This window comes from Chaetodon auriga, chromosome 4, assembly GCF_051107435.1.
Source record: "Chaetodon auriga isolate fChaAug3 chromosome 4, fChaAug3.hap1, whole genome shotgun sequence".
In the NCBI taxonomy this organism is placed as follows: Eukaryota; Metazoa; Chordata; class Actinopteri; order Chaetodontiformes; family Chaetodontidae; genus Chaetodon; species Chaetodon auriga.
The window spans coordinates 9346834-9373418 of NC_135077.1; the positions used below are offsets into that span (position 1 = coordinate 9346834).

The 26585-nt window shown below is 41.9% G+C and overlaps 2 protein-coding genes across 21 annotated transcripts in view; one reads left to right on the forward strand and one right to left on the reverse strand.

The window, feature by feature from the left end:
* Positions 1 to 10645, forward strand: part of camk2d2 (calcium/calmodulin-dependent protein kinase (CaM kinase) II delta 2) — a 36219-nt gene extending 25574 nt beyond the window's left edge. Inside the window, exons 13-21 of one of the 14 annotated variants that reach the window (XM_076729330.1) lie at positions 1222 to 1262; positions 2440 to 2499; positions 3951 to 3995; positions 4390 to 4438; positions 5455 to 5475; positions 5878 to 5953; positions 6059 to 6153; positions 7497 to 7735; positions 9058 to 10645. In XM_076729330.1, the coding sequence (XP_076585445.1) occupies positions 1222 to 1262; positions 2440 to 2499; positions 3951 to 3995; positions 4390 to 4438; positions 5455 to 5475; positions 5878 to 5953; positions 6059 to 6153; positions 7497 to 7729 (620 nt within the window). In that variant the 3' untranslated portion in view covers positions 7730 to 7735; positions 9058 to 10645. The remainder of the gene's footprint in view (positions 1 to 1221; positions 1263 to 2439; positions 2500 to 3950; positions 3996 to 4389; positions 4439 to 5454; positions 5476 to 5877; positions 5954 to 6058; positions 6154 to 7496; positions 7736 to 9057) is intronic. The other 13 variants (XM_076729329.1, XM_076729331.1, XM_076729332.1 and 10 more) reach the window with 13 other exon arrangements.
* Positions 10646 to 11232: 587 nt separating this feature from the next.
* The window catches only part of ank2a (ankyrin 2a, neuronal), a 73029-nt gene continuing 57676 nt past the window's right edge, over positions 11233 to 26585 (reverse strand). For all 7 annotated transcript variants that reach the window (XM_076729327.1, XM_076729326.1, XM_076729324.1 and 4 more), the window contains 4 exons: positions 15258 to 15341; positions 14850 to 15014; positions 14537 to 14710; positions 11233 to 13213 (listed from right to left, as the gene is read on the reverse strand). In XM_076729327.1, the coding sequence (XP_076585442.1) occupies positions 13199 to 13213; positions 14537 to 14710; positions 14850 to 15014; positions 15258 to 15341 (438 nt within the window). In that variant the 3' untranslated portion in view covers positions 11233 to 13198. The remainder of the gene's footprint in view (positions 13214 to 14536; positions 14711 to 14849; positions 15015 to 15257; positions 15342 to 26585) is intronic.

Consider the following 26585-nt stretch of genomic DNA (forward strand, 5'->3'; position numbering starts at 1 on the left):
GCATTTGTGTCTCTTTTTATTCATCATTTTCTTCCTTTTTCAATTTTTTTCCTTCTTTTGTTTGGATTGTGGTTTCCATTTGAGGTAAGATTTTTGGAATGACAGGGAAATATGTGGGGTTGGGCCCAATAAATAGTTATGATGTTTAGGCCTTATTTAGTCCTCTAATAGTCCATCACTTATGCATGACGATGAGGTGTTTGGTACAACCCTGATTTCAAATAAGGTTTGGAAGCTGTGGAAAACATAAATAAAACAGAATTAACTTGCTCATTCTTTTTGACGTATAATCAATTGAAAACAGTACAAAGAGAATATATTCAATGTTTTACCTCATCAACTAAATTGACTTTTGTAAGTATATGCTTAGTCTGAATTTAATGGCAGTGACACGTTTCAAATTAGTTGAGACAGGAGCAACTAAAGACTGGGAAAGATGTGGAATGCTCCAAAAACACCTGTTTGGAACATTCCACAGGTAAACAGGTTGATTGGTAACAGGTGATAGTATCATGATTGGGTATGAAAGGGGCATCCTGGAAAGGCTCAGGCGTTCACAAGCGAGGATGGAGCGAGGTTCACCATATTATTGTGTAGGATAAGATACATGATATTACTACATGTGCTCAGGAAACACAGTTTGTTTGCAAAATGATTGTGTTCTGTTCTTATTTCCGTTCTACACAACGTCCCAACTTGTTTGGAATCGGGGTTGTATTCGAAAGAACCCTATTGATCCTCACGCAAAAGTGCCAGTATGAGATCTGAATGAAAGGATGAAAGGATGCAGCATGTGTTTTTAAATGCAGTCTAATGTTTGGATTCTTTTCATGCCATGATAAATACAAGGAGAGAAGACTGGTGGGGTTGTTGGATGTGTGGGTGCTATGTGCATGTGAGTGCAAATGTTAATTTAAGAATGCTGTGTGAGTCTGTTGGAGATGGGTAGATTATCCCTTTCATCACCTGCTAAATACACCACCCACCCTTCAGCCCTTCACATGTGAATTAGTATGTGCTAGGAGGACAACCTTGCATAAATGATGATGATATTTTAAGCATCTGTTGCACTGCATTATGGATTTTGCAGTTGGATTTTGCACCTGGAGTTTGAAGATAAGCACAGCTGACTGATATGCTTGCTGCATGTTAGTGTAGCCTCAGGCTCAGGACTCTGTGAACTCTCATGCTGAAGTGTTGTCTCTTTCTTTCCTCCTACAGCAGCCAAGAGTTTGCTCAACAAGAAGCAAGATGGCGTTAAGGTGAGTGGCTTTGCGCGGCGACGAAAACGCTTTGTTACTTGCATTAGTCTGTTGGAACGTTCAGTGTCTGAGGCCCCTTCTGGATAATTATTATGCATTGTGCATTTGACAACATCATCATTCAGGGACAGTCACTCCAAGCAGCGGGCAACGGTTGTTCTTTTCTAAGCTCTCACAGTTGTTTTTGTGGCACAGCAGACCACATTGATTTACATGTGAGTTACGGTATATTTCTAGTTTTATCAAACGTTTCATCAAACTCTTCAGTGTCTCCTCTCGTCTGTATTTCCTGAATGGACCATGTTTCATATTTTCCAGAATCACCTAATCTTTACCGTGGAGCCCCTAATGTGCTCTATCCCAGTTTCTCTGTGTGTCTGGGGCCCAATCTGAACTTAACACTTGATGCAGAAGTACATGTGCACACGCTTTTGTGCACATCTGCACGTACAATGTTGAGAATTGTATTTTTCTGACTGATTCTGTGTTTACACGTAAGTGTGTGTTGACTTGAGATTGGACCCCTGCATACATTCTGTGAATCAGTGTCACTGTGTTTGGGTCTCTCTCAAGCCTACAGTATGTCATGCTACGAGATCCATTCCAGGGAGTTTATCCCTCATATGACCCCAGTGAGAATAAAAAAAATAGTCCTCATTAGATTCAAAAATGAAGGGACATGTCTGTAGTGTCGGGCTTTATGAATATGGAAAAAAACATATGATAAATCTTGTTTTCTTGGTTAATTCAGTGAATCTCACAGTCCTGACCATGATTTGAATTTAGATTATTTAATTTTTAGTAGCAGATGGTTGGACCAATACAAATCTACCTTGACAAGGATAGACCAAGTTTCAAACTGGAGGAGGATCTGTCGATGTTGGTTCCTATTTTATTATTGGTTGGCTCCCTCCTACTGCGCTTAATATTTTTCCCTGCCTTCACCAAAGCCCAGTCTAACTTCTGCTTCTGCGTAAGTGTGCTTTTTAAAAAACACAGATTTCATCAAGCGGTTTTGGTTGGAAACAGTGTAACACTAACACTAGATCTTTGGGACACATGAATTGGATGATCTCGATGGAATGGACCGCAGCCAGAGTGTGTGTGTGTGCGTGCGTGCGTGTGTGTCTGAAATGTGTGTATGTGTGTCATGTCCCCTCTACACTACCCCCTGCAGGTCAACAACAAAGCCAACACAGTGACCAGTCCTAAAGACACTGGCCCTGCCCCTGCTCTGGTATACACACACACGACTCCACCTAAACCCACACCCTCATCCACAAAACCTCTACACCTTCCCACCTCACTCCCCGGCTGTGGAGGAGGTACAGGTTCACCCGTTCACTTGGGGTCAGATCACTTCTTTGTTTGATCTCAGCCTTGCTTGGTAACATTTAAACCCTTAGCCTGGTGTATAAGAATACAGAAAATATAATGGGTGCTAACATGGGGTGATAAAGATGTCTTCTTTAGGCTATCCCTGAATGAAAGAGTGTGTAAAAGCTTTTGTGGCTGCGCAGCACATCCAAGCTCCAGCATATTTGACACAACTAACCATGAAAACAGACTATTCATAATTCAGATTGATGTTTTCTTTCAGTCATCTGAATTAGCAGCGCACGCATGGGGCATACAGAGCTTGGGCAGGATTTGCTGGACCTGTATATTGTTAATGTTGGGCTGAAACAATAAGCATTTACACACATGACTAGTGTATTTTTAAATATGTAGTTAAGGGCAACCTCTACCTCAACCCACCCCTCTTCCTTGGCCCATTTTCCTCTGCTTGAACCCCTCCTCTCTCCTTCCTCTCTCCTTCCTCTTTACACACCAACACCATGCATGTGTTCCTCTCATGTCATAAAATGTACTTTAGTGCTCTCACAGTTGCATTTGATAGTAAAATTCTTAACAAGTAGAAAGGACGTGTTATTTAGTTTGTCTGTGCATGGCTGGAGTGTGAGGATGTCAGCTCCTTGGGCTCATTATGATGCTACATTCCCAAGTGATTTGGCCGTCGCTCATTGGCTTGCGCATGGTGTCTGCTGACTGGCTGTCTACGTCAGGCCACATGACTGCTGCTCTGCATGATGTCAAAGGCTTTCTGTCCCCCCATTTGCTGTCAAGATGATTACGCATGAACACAGGCACATGGCCTCTCTCTCTCTCTCTCTCTCTCTCTCTCTCTCTCTCTCTCTCTCTCTCCTCCTTTCTCTCTCCATCATCCTGCACACACACACACACACACACACGTACACATACACATACACAGATTCAGGCTGCTGATGTTATAATCTACTGTAATCGGGGTGAGTGATTAGAAAGACTGAGCTGGTCATCAGAATCGATTCCACAAGATCCCAGACATCTGATTACCAAGGCAGGAGTCTGTTGAGAGCTGATGAGAGAAGAAGACTCAGAAAAAGACACTGAACAGCAATGTCGCGCAGGAAGGGAGATGAAAGCGTGAACAAAGAAAACAAGTGCTCTTTTTTATTTGAAGGCAGATTGTGATAATTAGGTTTTTAGATAAGTGTATGTATGTAGACAGACGGACAGACAGACAGACAGACAGATAGATAGATAAACACGAACACACTTCCTTTAACAGTTTTTGTGCCATCATACCTTTTCTGGCCCTCTCTAGTTATTTCTTCCAACAAGTTCTCTGTCATCTGTTCTCTTTAGGAACCACAGACAACTGTGATCCACAACCCCGTGGATGGAAATAAGGTATGAGAACAAAAACCACCATTTTCATCTTTAGTTACATTTATTGATATGAAAGCTCTTTGCTCCTGTACTTAAGGCCTTTTCCTTTTGTAAGCACAATTAATAACAATAGTATCTCTCTCCAACAACAGTAAAAAGCCCCTGTCTATCAATGTGTTCTTGTTATATTATAAACTGTTAATAAATTCTATGGGTCAATGGGGCATCTTGGTGGCTGAGGGGTTTGTTGCATGTCTTTCCTCCTCTTGTTTTGACTATATTGCAATAGAAAATACTTGCAGTAAAATGTTTTTGTTCGATTTGCAAGAGCATTTCAAACTTTCAACAGTAATTGATATTACGAACATAAATTGTACAACATCATGGGTGACATACAAAATCTGTTCTTTGCCAGGAGTCTATTGAGAGTGCCAACACCACCATAGAGGATGAGGATGTTAAAGGTAGGGAAATTTGTGTTTTTGTCTGATTTACCTGCTGACAGTCTTCAGCTACACTGAGGTTACAACAGTTGGTCCTCGCTGTTTCCAACCAGACTGATCCCTCCTTTGTCTGTTTTTTTTTATTCTGTTTTGCATCGCAGTTAAAACACTGCTTGCTTTTTATTTTTTTTATTTTTTTGCATACCTTTTTACGTTTTCTGTGTCTCTGAATGTGCCTAATTTCTACTTTTTTTCCCCCTTCTTATGTTTTCTTGAAAAATCCCCTAATTCTATCCTCACTTTGCCTATACATACACATGTATGCCCTAAACAACCCTTATCTGTGTTATATCCCCCACACAAACAAATGCATTTGACACCCAATCACACACCCATCCATCTGATCTCCAACAGCCCTTCGTCTGGGCAGCTTAGTGAGTGGTATCTTGAGCTCTAAGAGCCGTTCCTCACAGATGTCTGACTCAAGGCAGACTCCCACCTCCTCAGTTCAGAGTAAGTCCCTGCATAGTGGGGGAGAATTGCCCTGTTTTGTCTCCCTCCTGTTACCCGGTCATCACTGGAGGAAAGTGATCTGTGTCTCAAATCGTGTGCCCCTGATGTTCAGCTGATCTCCATGCCTTAGATAAGTGGGTGTTTGTGCTCTGAGATTATTGGTCCTTATGCTGCACCTACTATCCCCACTCCAGTGAAATGAAACCTCTGTTTTTTACCCCTAAATATCTGCCCCTTCCATGCAATTTCTTCTTCTGCATTCAAAGAAGATGCTCTCCTGCTGTATATTTGTGTCTTGCAGATACAGATGCTGTTCTCACTCCTCTGTTCGCCTTCTGTTCTGACTTACCCAAATATTGAGTCACACAGTAGAGAGCTGACTCACATACTAAACACTCATGTACACAGACAGTGTTGTGGCTTATGGCTGTGAAGGCAATGGAGTTCTGCTGATTTATAATTTCTTTACTATTTAACATGTCTTTTTGTTGCACAAATTAAGTAATTTCTTTAATATCCCCCAGCCTGCACCAATAACAATAAAGGTAACTGTCAACATTACTTAGCTAAAACTGCTTTTGTAGCAAATACTTGCATCTGAGCATTGGTTTGTCTTTGTTCATTTTGAGCTGTCTTGGGTGAAAGGAATCGTGTCATCCTGCATTTTCCTGCCTGATACCATTATTAGTCATGGGAGGCTTTCTTGTTGTTTAGTTACTCTGATATGAAATAACTTTTTTTTTTTTGTGAAATACCTTCTTTGAGCGCCTTCCATTTCTAATAACTCTGAAATCCTGCTAATTCGTAGACTAGAACCCATTTGAAGCTGATTTGATGTCGGATTTACTTTATCTGCACTCAGACCTATTTGCCTGAAATACAGTAACAACTAGCCATGTTTACATCAGCTTGTGTGGTTGATGATGTTCTGTGATCTTGTGTTGTAGCCCGCAAACAGGAAATTATCAAAGTCACTGAACAATTGATTGAGTCTATCAACAATGGAGACTTTGAGGCCTATGCGTAAGTTTCTTCCTCTCTCCATTTGTGCAGCAACATCTGACTGTAGTGATTTGTTTACTTCCTTTGCTGATCCTGTTTTTTTTTTTTTTTTTTTTGGTCTATCAGGAAGATTTGTGATCCTGGTCTAACTTCCTTTGAGCCTGAGGCCCTGGGCAACCTGGTGGAAGGACATGACTTCCATCGCTTTTACTTTGAGAATGGTGAGTTCATAAACATTATTCATGACTTGTCACGTTTGCAGCATCATCAGGGCAGTTGTATGTGGCCTGAAGCGGTCACGTTTTACAAATTAAATAAAATAACTGAATAGAGCAACAACAAAATCGACCAGTTGAGAGGAATTTATCACAACAGGAAATGCTTGCTTGTGCTGCTGTTGTCCAGAGCAGTTGAAATATGTAGTAGCTGTGGGTCTGGGGTTACTCCAAAAAGTGCAAGTAGCCAGCTGGCTCTGCACCCAAACACTGAAAAAGAGAATTTGGCCCTCGGAAGGATTAAGGGTTGTGTATTCTTCAGTCACATCGATTTGTTGATGTTTTTCCAGCTGCTCTGGAGATAAATTATAAGCATGCTTGCTTACATTGGCATGCTGAATGATGCAACGCATGAGTTGTTTGTTCTGAAGCACAGTGGGAAAAACAAATTGCAGACAAATACATGCTATACAAAACCCTGTCTGCATTGTTGTTTTTTTTAAAGAAGGTTTTGGCCCATAATGTAATGTGCATGCACATCATCAACAGACACACAATGTAACTCATACAGCTCATGCACCACAACTGCTTGCCTCTTGCAAGAGCTATATGTGCATGCAGGATAACGAGCCAATAAGCAACAGCTGTGGAGGCAGGACACAAGCTGATGGGAAGCAGGTGTGCAGGAAACTCACTGAGATAACCTAGTGGACAGGTGATGTAGAGCCTGCCTGCAGACAGACATAATGTACTGAGAGACAAAAACTGTAACCTGAACAGAAATCTGTTTCATTGCTTGCAGTTAATTTGGTTTAGAATGCAAACATCAGTATTGATATCAGTATTTTGAAAATAAGGAAGGGAGTGTGTGGAAGAGAGTGTAAATAATGCATGAGTGAGTATGTTCTTTGTCAACATTTAGTCCTTTAGTTTACAGTTTGTATTTGCTGGTATACTAGAAGGTCACGGCTGTGATGATGGACAGAGTCAAAATCACTAATGAATAATGACAGCTATAAATGGCAGAATGTCCTCAGTTTGGGTAAAAATAGTTCAGATAAACCAGATATGTCCTAGAAACCTCAATCACTTGGCAAGCTGGTGCTTGTCCACTATCCAACATCAACATATGGAGACTTTTAGTTCCTCCTGTTTTCATATCAGTTAGCATGCCTTCTAAGGTCGGGTTAGTGTTTTCTTTTTGAACAGTCATGCAGCTGTATAAGAATTTCCCCAACCATCCTCAACCAGCCGAGTGTGGAAAGTGCTTTACATTCATTATATTTGTTTAATATATGATACTAAGGGACATTTGCTCTCTGTAATTAGCCATTTTGTCTCCCTTCCAGCCCTGTCAAAAGGGAATAAGCCGGTGCACACCATCCTCTTGAACCCACATGTGCACCTAATTGGGGAAAACGCAGCATGTATTGCCTATATTCGACTGACCCAGTACATGGATGCTGGCGGCATGCCCCGCACCATGCAGTCCGAGGAGACCCGTGTGTGGCACCGCCGCGACGGCAAGTGGCAGAACATCCACTTCCACCGCTCCGGCTCACCCAGCATCCCCTCCCAGTAAGAGACAGTAAGAAACACACAGCAGCTAAACTAAACAGTAGTGGAGATCTTGTTTTTGCTGGCATCTGGTGCTTTAACTTCCCGCCTTGATGGGGTGATGTAAACATGCTCCAGGGTGTAGTTTGTACACTATGACAGTGCTGGGTGTGGTTACAGGTCCATCTGAGCACACTTCTGACCACACCTCACCTAAGCACGTCCAGTGGTCAAAATTGCAACAGACATGAAACCTTCCACCAGAGAGGGCAGTGAAATGCTGCTTTTCAGTTTTGTTTTTAAAGTAAACTCAATCTAACCAGGAGAGAATCGGCTAGTCACTAAGCCCTGCCCCATAGTTAGCTTTACTCAGCCTGAAGACCTTTCCATTTGTCCATTCTAATGCCACATAATGCAGTTAAGGCTTCTTAATTCTCGCAGACAACTGTAGGTTTTGTTGGCTAGAATGATGACGGATTTTATTAATAACAGCTCTAACACCCAAAGCCTGTGAGTTGGCTGGAAACTCCACCTGGCTTTTTTTTTTTTTTATACCAGAACCTGTAAAAGCGTGTTAATATTAAATTGATGGCTGAGCACGTTATAATGATTTTGCTTTAGGAAGAAAAATAGACAGCACCCTCCAAACGCATGATAGGTGGAGTAAACACACTGCTTCAACACAGGAAAATCCAGTGTTTGACAGACCTGCTGTTCCAAATTCCAGTTGGAAAACTGCTGTTTGGTGGGGGAGTTTAGCAAACTGTCAGTTGCAAAGATGGAGTTTTCAAGAGCATGGAACATTTTTCATGAGAGCATCATCATAGCAGGAAAGGCATAGGTGTAACCAATCACATTAATGACAGCCATTTTCCATTTGTAGGCCCTTCTGCACATTACACGCTGGCCGGCATTAGGCTGAAAATTACCTGAAGTCACCGAACTTGAACACGAAATATGAATCATGAAGGTGTTGTTGAAGTCGTCCCGCCTTAGCAGTTGCAACAAAAGTGACATGAGAGCACACGAGATGTTGATCAAGCACACGTCTGTACACACCCACACGTTCCTGAGGAACGAAGGTCTAATTATGCAAGCTAATTGAAAACACCTGTATGGGTGGACCACAGGTGTGTAAGGGCTTTTCCCAGTAATTAATGCCAGTGATCCAGCATGCACAATAAAGTGCCAGGACCTACTATTAATCATTGTTAATCAAACCAGTGCTTTCCCTGCTCTTACACTCCCCAAAACCTGCTGTGAAAAAATGTCTGCGGGTCTGATTGCGCTCTACCCAGTGCTCTGTGTTAGTTTACATTCATATTTGTGTTCTCTCTCTCTCTCTTTTTGCAGTTAATGGAATATCAACATGTGGTCAAAAAAAAAAAAGAAAAAAAAATCCCATCAGCAAATCTAGTAGGGCAGTCAAATAGCCAACCCGTGACTGCTGTCCGCCCTTTGACCCTTCTGTAAGGACATGACATCGCACAGGACACAAGTATTAATACATTTTACTGTTATGGCATTTTATTAATGGACATCATTCGAAACCACCACCGGGTGGCTGCACACAGTATTTGGACATTATGAAACAAGCATATTGACAGCATTTTTTTTTGTTTGTTTTTTAAGATGTTTTGGTATGCATTTTAAATATAAAATAGAGATGTTTAAAAATCTACTCCTGTAACCTCTCCCAAAAATTAGTTCTGTATTTTTATGTGTATTTATGTGTGTGCAATACAAAAACATTTGGAAGATCAGAATGTAAAAATTTGAGCTTGCTTTAGTTCTGGTGATGTATATACATTGTGGTTGTTGATAAAAACAAAAACAAACATTGAAATTGCTATTCTTGCTATCAGAGGAATTAAGAGTTTACGTAAAATCCAGTTTATGAGCTACATTTATGTTTGCTATGAGCTAAGTCATACTGTTTGAATTGTCCAGTTTCAACCTATAATACTAATTTAAATGTAAAGAAAAGCAGAGCAGCTTACACTTTGCATTGAGATATGTTTGCCTTTATATCAGTGAAATAAGAAATAAGAGAATGTAGCATATATGTAATATATGAAAATTCAAGACTATTGTGTAGTGCATGGGGGGAATATTGTAAGTAAGATCATATGAAACTATAATATCTTCTGTTTGATTTGTGAATCACTGACTTGTTTGTTTGCATTTGTTAATGTTGTGCATCAGTCCTGTCCCAGATGTTTCTAATGTCCTCCAGTATCATGGAACTGTTGTAAGAACAATAACACAGTTATGGTTAACATACAGCGTAAATATCAAAACCTCATATCTAAGAGGAGGAAAACTAAGCTCCTGGTTGCTGAAGCACCCCTTACATTTTGTATAAAAATGAGAAGAAAACAAACTCATTTTTCATAACGTTTGTACTTGTATTGTATGACTGTATGTAGGCTTTCCGTTGCCATTTTATTCTTGTCATTTCCGGTGTGTTACTTTGCCAATTGCACAGAGAAGGTGAAGATGATGAAGATGGAGCAAAGGCACTATAGTCTTTACCCTCAGTCAGGTTAAGTGTTAACCTGACGGATGGGCTTTTAAATCTGGAAGCTGGATTGAAGAACATTGCAGTTAGACAAGACAGCAGTGAACGAGTCAAATGAGAGTTGGACTGTAAAAAATGTTGGGATGTCTTCCTCGATGATCAGTGCTTCTACCATCCAGTGGTCTCTTTGCCACTGCAGGACAATGCCAGTGTCTTCGTCATCCTTACTGTTTGCTCTTTTCAATTGGTTGGTCTCTTCTTTTTTAAAGGGAAAATATGATAAACATTTCTTTAAATGAAACGTATGATGTCAATGCAATGCACCACTCCTTATATGGTGTGTACCTGTTGCCAGCACGGCAATGGATGGCTTAACATGTTTAAGAAATAAATAAATCAGCTAAAAGGTGTGATAATGAATGAGTTTTCACTTGTTTTATGTTGCAGGTTGATCATTATTGCCCTGGTGCGGAGATGGAGGGGTGCTGCTGTTGAATGTGATAGATTTCAAGTTCATTATTTGGAACGTTTCTTTGTAATGTTTGCTTTATCCTAATACAGTGTTTGGATAAACAGGCATGATGTGTTAGTCCAAAAGGAATTCACAGCTCATGCAAATCAAACTTTAAACCACTTAGACTAAACCACTTTAAAACCGCTTTAGGACTTATAGTAAAAAAGCAAAAAGGTCAGTTTTACTCCTTTAAACTTAAGTGGTAAATTGAATAAATACATGTGCTACATTCACAAAACTAGATTTATTCAGTTCTAAGTATCTGCTTAATAAGCATCTGCTGTGATTCCTCAATTATTACAGTACCTGTGAGGCCCAACAGGGGGCAGCACCAGGTCTACCCAGTAAGAGACCTGCCCTCTGTGTCCAGCTGTCAGTTAGTTAATTGAAAAACAAACACATGCAGTGTGTTTTATGTGAGTCTTTTCAAATAAATTTAGAGTTTTTCTATAGTGCGTACACTGTGTACTGAAAGATTCACAAGGCACAACAATACTTTTGAAGACTTTTATTCTCGATCAGCCATAGACACACTGCAGCCATTTTTTGTCTTTTTGAATTTTGATACAGTAACACATGCCCTTATAGATATTTATATATGTATTGTATATGTATATAACTGTCATCATCACAGAAAAGGGATGCTGATTCTTCAAATTAAAAGCATACCTGTCACAGTGAACTTCCACTAGTTTGCATTTTACATTTTTCTAAATCACAAAGTAAACAGTGAGAGTGAAATAATACATTACATGTTGTAGATACATACAGAAGCGATGCTCAGAGCTGTGAATAACAGTATATTTAAGCTCTCAACCTGCCTCGTTACGCGTGTGTCTGGTGTAACGATATCATGTATTTAGCATCTGTCCCGCCAAAATGAGACTCTCTCTGTGGCTGAAACATATTGTACCTCTCATATCGTGTGCACAAAAAGCATGGAGGTGTTCCCTCCTGACATTCAGGAGTGCAAATGCGGTTTGTGTAAAATAAATCTTTCTTTTCTTTGCTGACAGAAACTGGAACACACTCTTGTACTACACTCAGACTCATTCACTCATAAACGCACAAGCACCTGGTCCAACACGTCCTCCTTCAAAAGATGAACTAATACTGTTTAAAGCATTAAAGAAAGCAGAAACACCTGATCACCTCACCAAAAATGTCAGATTAAATAATTCTCCATACTTACTAGTAAACTAAAAATAAAAGACAAACTCTGAAATAAGACATCTTCAAATGACAAATGAAATAATTCTGACAGCAACCCCTTCAAACGAGCTAACAGTGCAGTATTAAACTTAACACATGCATGGACACACTCGTACATACAGTGCCTACAGCCTCACTCACACATTCACCATTCACACAGTATGAGTCAAATCAACAATTTAAGAGAAAAACGCCAAAAAAACAAGAATAGAATCAAACATAATAACACAGAAAGAAAGACACACACAGAAGGGAAGGACAGGCAGAAGGGCAATCCATAGAACTACAAAGCAGTCAAAGCTAGGATCATAATGACAGATGTTGATTAGTCATGCCTGCTCTACTTCACATGAGTGATTATTAATTCCTAGGCTACTGATGTCAGTAATGTCTAGATTATAGATAATATATAATTCCCAAAGACAGATTACACATAGCCTACACAAAACACAGCAGCAGCAGTTCAATTCAGTGTCGATACAGTCTGGTTTTCTTTGTGTGACATCTTGATCACCTGAATCAAAAGAGCGGAGAGGTTAGTACAGTGAGTGAGACAGCTTTTGAGTAAGGGATATCTGAGAATCTCTGGTTGTGAGAGGCAGTGCAGTGTGAGATATTGTCTTTCAGTCCAAGTACCAACTCAGTGAGTTGTACCAGTATTTTACAGGTAAAGTTTTCTTTACCTTCTCGAAGTGTTTTCTTTTATTTCTTTTTTTTTTTCTTGCTTTACCACAGCATCAAGACAAAAATATCAAAGACAATTCTGACATGGAAAGTAAAATGAATCGGGAAAACAACGGGAGGATTTCTTTGGTCACGGAAAGGCAAAACAACATGAGAAAATGAAAAGAAAATCATGGATACATAATACAAGCCAGGGAAGAAAACTCCAAATTGCAAACAAAGGGTCATCTTCCAGGACTTAGATGGGAAGACTGTGGTCGCTTTGAGGTGCCGCGGTGCACTCTGGGATTGCATGTGGCTAATGCATAGGATTAGGGGGAACTTTAGCAAGGGCTTAGCCAGGGAGTTGGGGAGAGTGTTACACATTCCTCTACTCTTCCTCCTCCTCTTCGTCCTCATCATTGTCCTCCTGTTCTTCTTCGTAGTAGCGGTGAAAGAGCTGGTGGAGATGCTGCTGGAGATCACGTGGTTTTGACCCTTTTCTGGGGTTGTCCACTTGCTCTAGAAGGACCTGTTTGCGCTGCCCAGCTCCCTTCACCACTGTTCGTCTGAGGGTGCGACCTTTACGCATGTGGGCCCTAGAGATGGAGCAAGGAGGGTGTGGAGGCAAACAGAGACAGGTCAGTGACCTCACAAAACATACCTGAGGCTCTGTGGTAATTAAGCCGAATGTACAGATTACGCTGTACTTGTAAGATGTTATGGGAGAAAAACAAAACACCCACAAATTACTGTACGTCATGCTTAATAAAACCAGCATTCCATTGTGATCACATGCACAGCAACGATCTTCAACAATCTTAGCTGCAAAAACCTAAAGATTATGTTGGATAACACTTTACACAGGCTAATGATCAATTCCAAGTCCAGTGTGGTGACACATTCACGGCACTTACATGCAAATATATGATAATTTCAAAGAAAAACCAACAAGCAAGAATCTGCATTTATGTTTCTCCACTTTCAGGGGTTTCCTTTGAATTGTGTACATCTGTTTATATATCTCTCATTACCAGCATTTATAAACCTTGTTAATGACAAGGTACCACCACAGAGGCACATATTAAATTGGACAGACCGCCTTTGTGTTGCTTTGCCTCCTGTTTACATCCTGTTTACTATGTGGAATACTTGAGACTATGTGGTACCTACAGCATGCTTGCTTTAACTAAACCTGTCACAACACGTAATGCACAGGAAACACAGAAAATAATAACATAAATAAGAGAACATAATTTATAGAATAAAACTGTTCCATTAAATAGTGTGCACTGTATGCACAGGACGACAATGGGATAACTGCTTCATTCCTCACACTTAAAAATAATATAGCAGCATGTTGTCACCCAAATGAGAATGATGAGTTCATTGTGTGTTATCTCCCTTCGATTAAGAATACAGACATTTTACAGTTTGCTACTTAAGACTGAGTGGTTAATGTTAGTAAGAATAGCACACATTAGTCAACATTAGTATACTAATAAACCTACAGCATGGCTGTCATTGTGAGAAATCACACTCACAAAATACAAGCAGTCACTCACACACACAGGTGCACTCCAGCACTCACACACCTCCTGACCACAGTTCCATCTTCTTTGACAGTCTCCCTCTCTACCACATGAGGGAGCTCTGTTCTGCTAAAACCACTTACATAACCTAGTGCCTGGTGGAATGAAAAGGAAAACACTGTATTCACTTTATTTGGACTGATTTAATTATGAAAACAAAATGTGAGGACCTCTCCACACGCATGTGGAATAATTTTCTACACAAGGACTGTAAATTTCTGTCAAATTTTAAAGAAAAAAAAGACCCTATCACACAGTACCAGGTAGCCATGTACAGGTATAAGTGCCTAAATCAGTTAGGAAATAATGGTGACAAGGTTATGAACCAACCTGTTTGAAATCGTCTTGGGCTGAGGGGAGATCTGAAGCCAAAGAAGGATCACCTTGGTGTGTCATTGTCCTTTCACCCTCCACCACTGTAGTCTTTTGTACGTGACTGACCTTACTACCTTCAGCTGTGTCCTGCCTTGATGCAGAGAAACCCTCACATTCAGCAAATGTCACCTATAGGTCAAAAGAAGTTATTTGTTATTTAATTGTCCTTTATACACAACTACCAGTATAAATGTTGCCGTGTCTGGTGTTTTCTGTTAAAAACAGAGACTAGGATAATGAACACACACATAGTACATAATACACTCACCTCTGTGTGGTCTCCCTCACTCTTCAGGACAGTCCGCTTCACCACCTTAGAGTATCTGTCTCCCTCTGCCATACTGATGGACCCCTGGGGATCGCCTTCTACTGACACCTGTTCCCGCTCCACACCGTCCGCGGAAACACACTTGCGTATAATTTTACGGGTGACCTGATGATGACCACATGAGCAAAGATCATGAGGTTTAAAGGCAAAGGCAACCAATAACATGATTCGTTGCAAACATTCCAGAAATCAGTGTTTTCTACCCCTGAATGGAATGGAGCAACAGTGCAACAAAACACCTTTGGTATTTCTGCACAATCAAAAATTGCCTTTACTGGCTGTGGTCACTTACCAGTTTAAATACTGCTGTGATATGTGCATGGGAGCTTATATAAAATCTTGCTTTACCTTTCTGACAACAATATGTCCATTTTCGTCCTTGTACTTTTCTTCAGTCACTGACTGATTTGGGAGGTCAGGCATTTCATCAGCCTGTAAGGGAAACAAGACAAACAATAATCAGGAATGGTAAGTTGGGTCAGGGTAACATTTCCGTGTTTAATTCTCCACTTCAAAAAGAAAATGCAAATGCATGTTAGAGAAAAAATAGGTAGCAAAATTCATACTTTAGGTAGTGATTCAGAGAGAATAGGGGCTTTGAGACACAGGAAGCAAACTTGCATTCTCAGGGAAAAAAGGTTAGAGTGGATTGACAAATAAACCAACAAAGTGCTTACAGCAGCATCAAACACCACCATGAGGTTCAGCCATCTATGCGAATCAGGTGGCATGTTTCTTGTAAACACTAAATTAATCTTCAAACACAAATTTTTCACCCATTTTGACGAGACTGAAAGTTGTTAGTGAACATTTTAACTTCATAATGAGGACCTAGCCTGGTTAAAGGTGCACTCTGGAATTCACACCCTCCATGCTCATTTAAAACGCCAACAATCATGCTAAATGAGATACCTGAATGACAACTCTCCTTCGCACTATTCTGGTGGTCAAAAATTCATCATCTGAACTTTCTGACATTGATCCAAGCTCTGCGGTGATCTCCTGACCAAGCAACACAAACCCATTAAGATGTAGTGAATGACGATATATGATGAATTCTATGTTTGCAGCAAAGCAAGCCATAAGCAGAGTGATATGGTGCACTTTCCACTGCTTCTGAATATTTTACATTGAATTTTCATATCTCACACTGGAAAGTACAACATAGCAGTCTGTAACATGGAAAAACGTTTGCAAAACATACCATGCTTATACATCTTTAAAGAATTAATGTGGTTATTGCTGATGAAAAAACATGGAGCGATTATTATTACTGTGAATGATACAGCTGGTTACAGGCAACAAAGTAACATGCTGCATCATGACTAGTAAAATCTGAAATCAAAACAAAATAATGATTATAAGGAGTTTTAGATTCCATCCATGTGGCCAGAGGGTTAGCAGTCATTCCTTTCTGAAGCAAATACAGTATTTGGTTAAGCTCAGCTCTGGGAAAAGCTTGCAGGCTGGGTGGTTCTAAATCTCATCTTACCCTTGTCAGATATTTAGCAGTATCATCGTATGCCCCAGTTTCACAGACAGGAGGCAGTTGTGAACCCTCACACAGAGTATATTCTTCATCCGATGCTTCTGAATAGTGTAATAATTCTTCATCCGCTTCATGTACATTGTAAAGAGGCTCATGGACAAAAGGAGCATCCTCATAATCTACACTTCCAGAGGACACAAGGACTCTTTGATTCATGTTTTCTAGCACTCCGGGAAGGCTGAGATGACCATGGGGCTGATCTCCACTTGACCTCGTACTTGGATCAGCTTCATCAAGCTCAGTCTCTGAGAAATCTGACGCAGCCTGTTTGCAGTCAAAGTAAGGCTCTGGGTCGGAATATTCAAAGGTCGGGCTGTCTGCATCACTGTGCACAACATTTGAGAATTCTGAAGGCACATGATAGATGGTTGTGGCAGGACACTTCTCTGCATACCCAAGTGGAATGCTGTACTCCTCATCAGAGGTTGATGAAGTCACCTCTGCTTTGGGTTTAACTGAAGTGGGCTGAGAGGCAAAACACTCAGAGTCTACTGGAGTCAGAGATTCTTCTGAATGTTGTCCACTGGTCCTTGGCCTATCCTCATCGGAGGATGTCTCTAAGTTCCCTGAGGAGGAGTTAGGCATCAGTTCCTCAAAGCTAAAACGTCTTGCACATGTAACTGTCTCCGGAGTCAATTCAGAAATTGACTGAGAAGAGAAATCTTCACTTGAACTGGCTTTAGCAAAAGTTGCCTCCCATAAATATGGAGGGTGATCTTGGGTACTCTCTGTTGATATTTCTTCTGTCACACCCCTTGAGTCATTAGATGAAATGGCTGGGTCAAGTTCCTCTTGACTTTGAAGAAAACCAAAGTCTTCCTCACAAAGATTCTCCAGATGTTCCTCAGGTATGTCAGACTGACCCTTTGCAGCTACTTTGTGGAAAGATAATGGTGAATATGTCTCGGTAGCATTTTCATTTTCGCTGGGCTGGAATATGTCCAAAGGACAACTAGAGTTCAGTGAGGGTTCCATCACTTCACAAAATCTTTCGGGAGATTCAGAAACTGAAAGGGACTTAGTAGGAGACACATGACCATCTTTAGAACTGCCGAAGCTTGATGGTATACCAGTCTCAAAGGTTTCTGTTGGATCAGGAGTAGCTGAGACAATTTCAAGTTCATCTTGAATGGATGTCTGGAAATGGTCAGGTTCTGTGACATCTACATTTGTGGGGTTGGTATCTTCTGCAAGCTGTGCAACAGATGACATGACTCTTTGGGTATCAATATCTTCTACAGGGCATTGATCTTCAGGTGAAAGGCCTTCAAAGCAATCAATCTGATCATCTTCAGAGCTTTCATCAATGGATTTCGACAGAGGTGGGTCAAGTGTCTCTGGTCTAAATGTAAGTTTCATCTCCTCCAGATCTGACAGCAGTTGGTCAAGCTGAGGGGACCCAGACCCTGGAGGTGTTGGAGTGGACTCTGAGGACATGATTATTTGTTCATCTGGACTGTCTTGAGTGGTCTGATAGAGTGAGTCAGAGGTGACTGAGTTTGGTTTAGCAAAGCCACAATTTGCACTTTGCTCGAGGAATGATGGCATTTCATCTTTTTTCTGTGGTGAGCTACTTTGATTGGTCAATGTGATTTCAGCCTGTGTTTTATGTAGGTCAAAGGTACCTGGAACCGGTAATTCTATTCTTTCAGTGGAAAGTGTGTTTGAATCATGTGCCGAGGATGGTGTCTCAGTTGGAAAGACCTGACTCCACTCTAAATGAACATTGTTTTGATCTGAAGATTCTGAAACATTTGTCTTGAGAGATGCCGTTGATACCTGCAAGAAATGATACAATGGAGTGGGGAAAAAATTGTAATTAAATATGAGTTGTGAATTCTTTTGGTCATGAAGGGAAGAATCAAATAAGGCATGCATCAGGGACAGACTCTGGCTATATACATGAGAGCAGTGTCTCAAATGAGGAAGTTCACTTGTTACCGGCTTGCATCTAGGTCATTGCAGTATATGTTAATAACATTTATCTAACAGACCACATACAACTTAAAATGCATTATATTCATGTAACGACTGATTAAGATGCTGCGTTAAGATATTCATGAAATATTCTTGATATCCAAAGATACTACACCAAGAACGTCACTGACAACATTTAGAGTAAAAAAAAAAGCAGGGCACAAATGAACTTCAGTCAAAATTAGGATTTGGTGAAACATGAAGGTGGACATGCATCATTTCACACCCATTTCACATAAATTGTTGCTGCCCTGTCATAACACAAGGGCAGGAAGCACTGCACTTTGCATGAATGTACCAGTTTACAGTAAATGTCACAGTCAAATGCTACTCTCTGTTCCACTGCATGTCTCCTCATTAACAGCAGCATAATGCAATACTAATGTAATACTAAAGTAATACTTTTTGTAAAAATGATACAAATCTTCACCAGGTGAAAATAATACAATCAACACCAAACAGTGGTGTTGTGTCCTCTGTCTAGATACTTGAGACAACTGAACATGGGACAAGGATGGTAGTGGGAGGTAATATCTAGTTATAGACCAGCAATTATGCCATCACATTTAATTTCACAACTGAAATTAATTTTAAATTGCCACAACCCATGTGGCTTGCACTGGGACATTATCATGTTTGGAAACACTGGGGGCACCAAGAGAGTGGTATATTTCTTTGATCTGTATTTACAAGTATGTTTGTTATGAAAATGCTGTGAGCCCCTGCCTTATAAACAGCAAGGCAAACAGAACAGATAGTACATGCCCCTAGCTGTGGCAAATACATTGGTTGGTTTAGACTTTTGAGGTTGTTAAGTGAAGATGTAAACACATAGCTACTACAATGTATTAGAACTACAAAAGTCTTACAAAAATAAATAAAATGTGTCACACTTAGGGAAGATATAATTAAGGCTCTTGAACATCCTTAGACTTGAAGCAGTCAAGTCTGGCAGTCTAATGGTATGACTAAGTCCATTGGTTAGCTCTCATGTCACTGAGACTGATTACTCTGTAATTTCCATTAGGTGTTGTTCAATGAAAAATCCTTTTTTCTGCTCCAATGCAAACATGCCACAGCAAGACAGTGAAGCCTCTGGGTTTTATTAGTGAAAGCTTCTTCCATATTCACACTTTATGCATTGCCATATATATCACTTTGGAAAGCCACACTGCATTCACTACTGGGCAAGAGCTTGTGCTGTCTTACCGACACCAGGGAACTTTTGCTCTCGTCCTTGGTCATGGATTTTCTTTTCATGTTCTCGGAAAATGAATCTTGGGTGTCTGTCGTCTTTAATTGCGATTCAGGGTCAGTCCATTTATGTTCATGTACAAGTGGTCGTTGTTTCACTGATTCTCTCATTGCTTCAGTTTGTTCATGGAAAACCTCCTCCAGCCAGACAGCATGATGACATTCAAATTTTTGTACTGCAGATGGCATGTGACTCAACTCAGAGCAAACCTGGCAAATCCTATGTGGTCTGACCTGATCTAGTCTAGGTTTGTTGCTGTCCAGGGAGGAGCCCTGACAAAAAAAGACTGGTCATTTGTGTTTAAGGAGGGAGCCATGGGTCCTGTCTCAACTGTTCCAGTTGGTGGCACCAGCATTTCAGGGTGTGAATCTGTTACTGCCAGAGAAAGTACTGCAGAGTGGGATTGTGAGGAATCCTGTAATGTTTTGTCTGGTATGATGCTTTCAAAATGACAAGATATGGCTGGGTTATGCAGCTGTCCCATGCTGACTACTACATCTTCAAGCTTGTTTTGACTGCAAGTCTTATGTGAGAACTTATCAACTGCATCTTCAAGGAAATGAACCTCATTACAGACGTATTTTTCTTCAAAGACTGGATCATGTATGTGTGCTGTCACCTTTCCAGTGAATGTGTTATATACAAGTCTATTGTCTGCTATAACAGTCTCATCTGGCAGACCTTGCCCACATGGCAACTTGTTTAAAACTTCATCTAAATCTTCAATTGATTCAGCACTTGGTGAAGGTGGTCTTAACTCAGACAGCCAGAAGTCAAGGAATGACTGTGCATCCTCATCAGACGGCATACAACTGAAAGACTCATAAAATTCAACCACAATGGACTCCGGAGAATCTGGTCTAATCACATCAAATGAAGTATCAAGACATGAATAAGTACAATCTCTCTCTGGTAATATGGAGTCTGGTGAAAGAGATCTATTTTGTGACAAGTGCATGTCATAACAAGGTTGACAATCACACAGAGGAATTCGTGAGTCAGGAGATAGGTCAGTGAAGTCGTCAATTGAGGAAAACGAGTGTGGAGAAGGTGGCCTCTGGTCAGTGAATGAGCAGGTTGAATATAAAGAATTTCCATCATTTGGAATTAACCTTTCAGGTGATGGCACATGATATTCTGAAAATGAAGAACAGTCATTCACTTCACTGCAATCATTTCCTTGTGGAGATTGACAACAAAAACATTTTCCCCTGTAGACTGGCTCAAACAAATGGGAAATTAAGTTGTTAAAGACAGGTCTTTGATGTACAATGTTTTGCTTAGTGCATGGTATAGAATCTATGGATTTAAATCCCCGAACAATATCTGCATATGTAAGAGGTCTGGCAGCGGAAAGCGTCGCTGATGCAGTGGCAGGCGGCCTTGTGTGTTTAGCCTCAATCTGTGAAGTAAGTGAGTCTGGTGAATCTGGTCTGTTTTCATCAAACAATTCCTCCAGACAATATCCGGAATACTCAACATCTGACAGTGTTGAAAGCGGTGATACTGGTCTACCTTCAGGGTATCGTAAGTAATAGTTACAATGTTGACTCTTCATTTGGCCAAATGTCATGGCAGGAGACAACGCCGCGTGCTCAGCTGACGCAACAGATTCTGGGGAGGACGCTCTAAAGTCTGCCAACCAGTCCTGCATTAGCGAAAAGTCAAAATCGGAAGACACGGATTCCGGGGACAAAGCCCTGCTACAAAATAACTTATCAAGTTCAAAATCTGACAAAACTAACTGGGGGGACTCTGGCCTGGTCTCCTCAAACAGGGTTTCCAGACACAAATCAGTACCTTCCCAGTCAGAAAATGTTGATTCTGGTGTAAAAGACCTGTGCCCTGGAAAAACCACATCGTAATCGATATGAGGAGATCTGAACTGAGGAACAGGCGAGTCTGGAGAGAGGGGCCTAAGGTGACTTTGAGATGCCACCGATTCAGGAGACTGTGGCCGGAACTCTGTGGCACAATCATCTATGGAGGAATGAGTGCATTCCTGGTCTGACGAAACTGAAGGCAGCAAAAGAGGTTTCAACTCACATGATTTGACGCTCAATAAAGCATCCGGATCTTTATCACATTTAAATCCCCGAACAATATCTGCATATGTAAGAGGTCTGGCAGAGGAAAGCGTCGCTGATGCAGTGGCAGTCGGCCTTGTGTGTATAGCCTCAATCTGTGAAGTAAGTGAGTCTGGTGAATCTGGTCTGTTTTCTTCAAACAATTCCTCCAGACAATATCCGGAATACTCAACATCTGACAGTGTTGAAAGCGGTGATACTGGTCTACCTTCAGGGTATCGTAAGTAATAGTTACAATGTTGACTCTTCATTTGGCCAAATGTCATGGCAGGAGACAACGCGGCGTGCTCAGCTGACGCAACAGATTCTGGGGAGGACGCTCTAAAGTCTGCCAACCAGTCCTGCATGAGCGAAAAGTCAAAATCGGAAGACACGGATTCCGGGGACAAAGCCCTGCTACAAAATAACTTATCAAGTTCAAAATCTGACAAAACTGACTGGGGGGACTCTGGCCTGGTCTCCTCAAACAGGGTTTCCAGACACAAATCAGTACCTTCCCAGTCAGAAAATGTTGATTCTGGTGTAAAAGACCTGTGCCCTGGAAAAACCACATCGTAATCGATATGAGGAGATCTGAACTGAGGAACAGGCGAGTCTGGAGAGAGGGGCCTAAGGTGACTTTGAGATGCCACCGATTCAGGAGACTGTGGCCGGAACTCTGTGGCACAATCATCTATGGAGGAATGAGTGCATTCCTGGTCTGACGAAACTGAAGGCAGCAAAAGAGGTTTCAACTCACATGCATCCGGATCTTTATCACATTTAAATCCCCGAACAATATCTGCATATGTAAGAGGTCTGGCAGCGGAAAGCGTCGCTGATGCAGTGGCAGTCGGCCTTGTGTGTATAGCCTCAATCTGTGAAGTAAGTGAGTCTGGTGAATCTGGTCTGTTTTCTTCAAACAATTCCTCCAGACAATATCCGGAATACTCAACATCTGACAGTGTTGAAAGCGGTGATACTGGTCTACCTTCAGGGTATCGTAAGTAATAGTTACAATGTTGACTCTTCATTTGGCCAAATGTCATGGCAGGAGACAACGCCGCGTGCTCAGCTGACGCAACAGATTCTGGGGAGGACGCTCTAAAGTCTGCCAACCAGTCCTGCATGAGCGAAAAGTCAAAATCGGAAGACACGGATTCCGGGGACAAAGCCCTGCTACAAAATAACTTATCAAGTTCAAAATCTGACAAAACTGACTGGGGGGACTCTGGCCTGGTCTCCTCAAACAGGGTTTCCAGACACAAATCAGTACCTTCCCAGTCAGAAAATGTTGATTCTGGTGTAAAAGACCTGTGCCCTGGAAAAACCACATCGTAATCGATATGAGGAGATCTGAACTGAGGAACAGGCGAGTCTGGAGAGAGGGGCCTAAGGTGACTTTGAGATGCCACCGATTCAGGAGACTGTGGCCGGAACTCTGTGGCACAATCATCTATGGAGGAATGAGTGCATTCCTGGTCTGACGAAACTGAAGGCAGCAAAAGAGGTTTCAACTCACATGCATCCGGATCTTTATCACATTTAAATCCCCGAACAATATCTGCATATGTAAGAGGTCTGGCAGCGGAAAGCGTCGATGATGCAGTGGCAGGCGGCCTTGTGTGTATAGCCTCAATCTGTGAAGTAAGTGAGTCTGGTGAATCTGGTCTGTTTTCATCAAACAATTCCTCCAGACAATATCCGGAATACTCAACATCTGACAGTGTTGAAAGCGGTGATACTGGTCTACCTTCAGGGTATCGTAAGTAATAGTTACAATGTTGACCCTTCATTTGGCCAAATGTCATGGCAGGAGACAACGCGGCGTGCTCAGCTGAAGCAACAGATTCTGGGGAGGACGCTCTAAAGTCTGCCAACCAGTCCTGCATGAGCGAAAAGTCAAAATCGGAAGACACGGATTCCGGGGACAAAGCCCTGCTACAAAATAACTTATCAAGTTCAAAATCTGACAAAACTGACTGGGGGGACTCTGGCCTGGTCTCCTCAAACAGGGTTTCCAGACACAAATCAGTACCTTCCCAGTCAGAAAATGTTGATTCTGGTGTAAAAGACCTGTGCCCTGGAAAAACCACATCGTAATCGATATGAGGAGATCTGAACTGAGGAACAGGCGAGTCTGGAGAGAGGGGCCTAAGGTGACTTTGAGATGCCACCGATTCAGGAGACTGTGGCCGGAACTCTGTGGCACAATCATCTATGGAGGAATGAGTGCATTCCTGGTCTGACGAAACTGAAGGCAGCAAAAGAGGTTTCAACTCACATGCATCCGGATCTTTATCACATTTAAATCCCCGAACAATATCTGCATATGTAAGAGGTCTGGCAGCGGAAAGCGTCGATGATGCAGTGGCAGGCGGCCTTGTGTGTATAGCCTCAATCTGTGAAGTAAGTGAGTCTGGTGAATCTGGTCTGTTTTCATCAAACAATTCCTCCAGACAATATCCGGAATACTCAACATCTGACAGTGTTGAAAGCGGTGATACTGGTCTACCTTCAGGGTATCGTAAGTAATAGTTACAATGTTGACCCTTCATTTGGCCAAATGTCATGGCAGGAGACAACGCGGCGTGCTCAGCTGAAGCAACAGATTCTGGGGAGGACGCTCTAAAGTCTGCCAACCAGTCCTGCATGAGCGAAAAGTCAAAATCGGAAGACACGGATTCCGGGGACAAAGCCCTGCTACAAAATAACTTATCAAGTTCAAAATCTGACAAAACTGACTGGGGGGACTCTGGCCTGGTCTCCTCAAACAGGGTTTCCAGACACAAATCAGTACCTTCCCAGTCAGAAAATGTTGATTCTGGTGTAAAAGACCTGTGCCCTGGAAAAACCACATCGTAATCGATATGAGGAGATCTGAACTGAGGAACAGGCGAGTCTGGAGAGAGGGGCCTAAGGTGACTTTGAGATGCCACCGATTCAGGAGACTGTGGCCGGAACTCTGTGGCACAATCATCTATGGAGGAATGAGTGCATTCCAGGTCTGACAAAACTGAAGGCAGCAAAAGAGGTTTCAACTCACATGCATCCGGATCTTTATCACATTTAAATCCCCGAACAATATCTGCATATGTAAGAGGTCTGGCAGCGGAAAGCGTCGCTGATGCAGTGGCAGTCGGCCTTGTGTGTATAGCCTCAATCTGTGAAGTAAGTGAGTCTGGTGAATCTGGTCTGTTTTCATCAAACAATTCCTCCAGACAATATCCGGAATACTCAACATCTGACAGTGTTGAAAGCGGTGATACTGGTCTACCTTCAGGGTATCGTAAGTAATAGTTACAATGTTGACTCTTCATTTGGCCAAATGTCATGGCAGGAGACAACGCGGCGTGCTCAGCTGAACCAACAGATTCTGGGGAGGACGCTCTAAAGTCTGCCAACCAGTCCTGCATGAGCGAAAAGTCAAAATCGGAAGACACGGATTCCGGGGACAAAGCCCTGCTACAAAATAACTTATCAAGTTCAAAATCTGACAAAACTGACTGGGGGGACTCTGGCCTGGTCTCCTCAAACAGGGTTTCCAGACACAAATCAGTACCTTCCCAGTCAGAAAATGTTGATTCTGGTGTAAAAGACCTGTGCCCTGGAAAAACCACATCGTAATCGATATGAGGAGATCTGAACTGAGGAACAGGCAAGTCTGGAGAGAGGGGCCTAAGGTGACTTTGAGATACCACCGATTCAGGAGACTGTGGCCGGAACTCTGTGGCACAATCATCTATGGAGGAATGAGTGCATTCCTGGTCTGACGAAACTGAAGGCAGCAAAAGAGGTTTCAACTCACATGATTTGACGCTCAATAAAGCATCCGGATCTTTATCACATTTAAATCCCCGAACAATATCTGCATATGTAAGAGGTCTGGCAGCGGAAAGCGTCGCTGATGCCGTGGCAGTCGGCCTTGTGTCTATAGCCTCAATCTGTGAAGTAAGTGAGTCTGGTGAATCTGGTCTGTTTTCTTCAAACAATTCCTCCAGACAATATCCGGAATACTCAACATCTGACAGTGTTGAAAGCGGTGATACTGGTCTACCTTCAGGGTATCGTAAGTAATAGTTACAATGTTGACTCTTCATTTGGCCAAATGTCATGGCAGGAGACAACGCGGCGTGCTCAGCTGAAGCAACAGATTCTGGGGAGGACGCTCTAAAGTCTGCCAACCAGTCCTGCATGAGGGAAAAGTCAAAATCGGAAGACACGGATTCCGGGGACAAAGCCCTGCTACAAAATAACTTATCAAGTTCAAAATCTGACAAAACTGACTGGGGGGACTCTGGCCTGGTCTCCTCAAACAGGGTTTCCAGACACAAATCAGTACCTTCCCAGTCAGAAAATGTTGATTCTGGTGTAAAAGACCTGTGCCCTGGAATAACCACATCGTAATTGATATGAGGAGATCTGAACTGAGGAACAGGCGAGTCTGGAGAGAGGGGCCTAAGGTGACTTTGAGATGCCACCGATTCAGGAGACTGTGGCCGGAACTCTGTGGCACAATCATCTATGGAGGAATGAGTGCATTCCAGGTCTGACAAAACTGAAGGCAGCAAAAGAGGTTTCAACTCACATGCATCCGGATCTTTATCACATTTAAATCCCCGAACAATATCTGCATATGTAAGAGGTCTGGCAGCGGAAAGCGTCGATGATGCAGTGGCAGGCGGCCTTGTGTGTATAGCCTCAATCTGTGAAGTAAGTGAGTCTGGTGAATCTGGTCTGTTTTCATCAAACAATTCCTCCAGACAATATCCGGAATACTCAACATCTGACAGTGTTGAAAGCGGTGATACTGGTCTACCTTCAGGGTA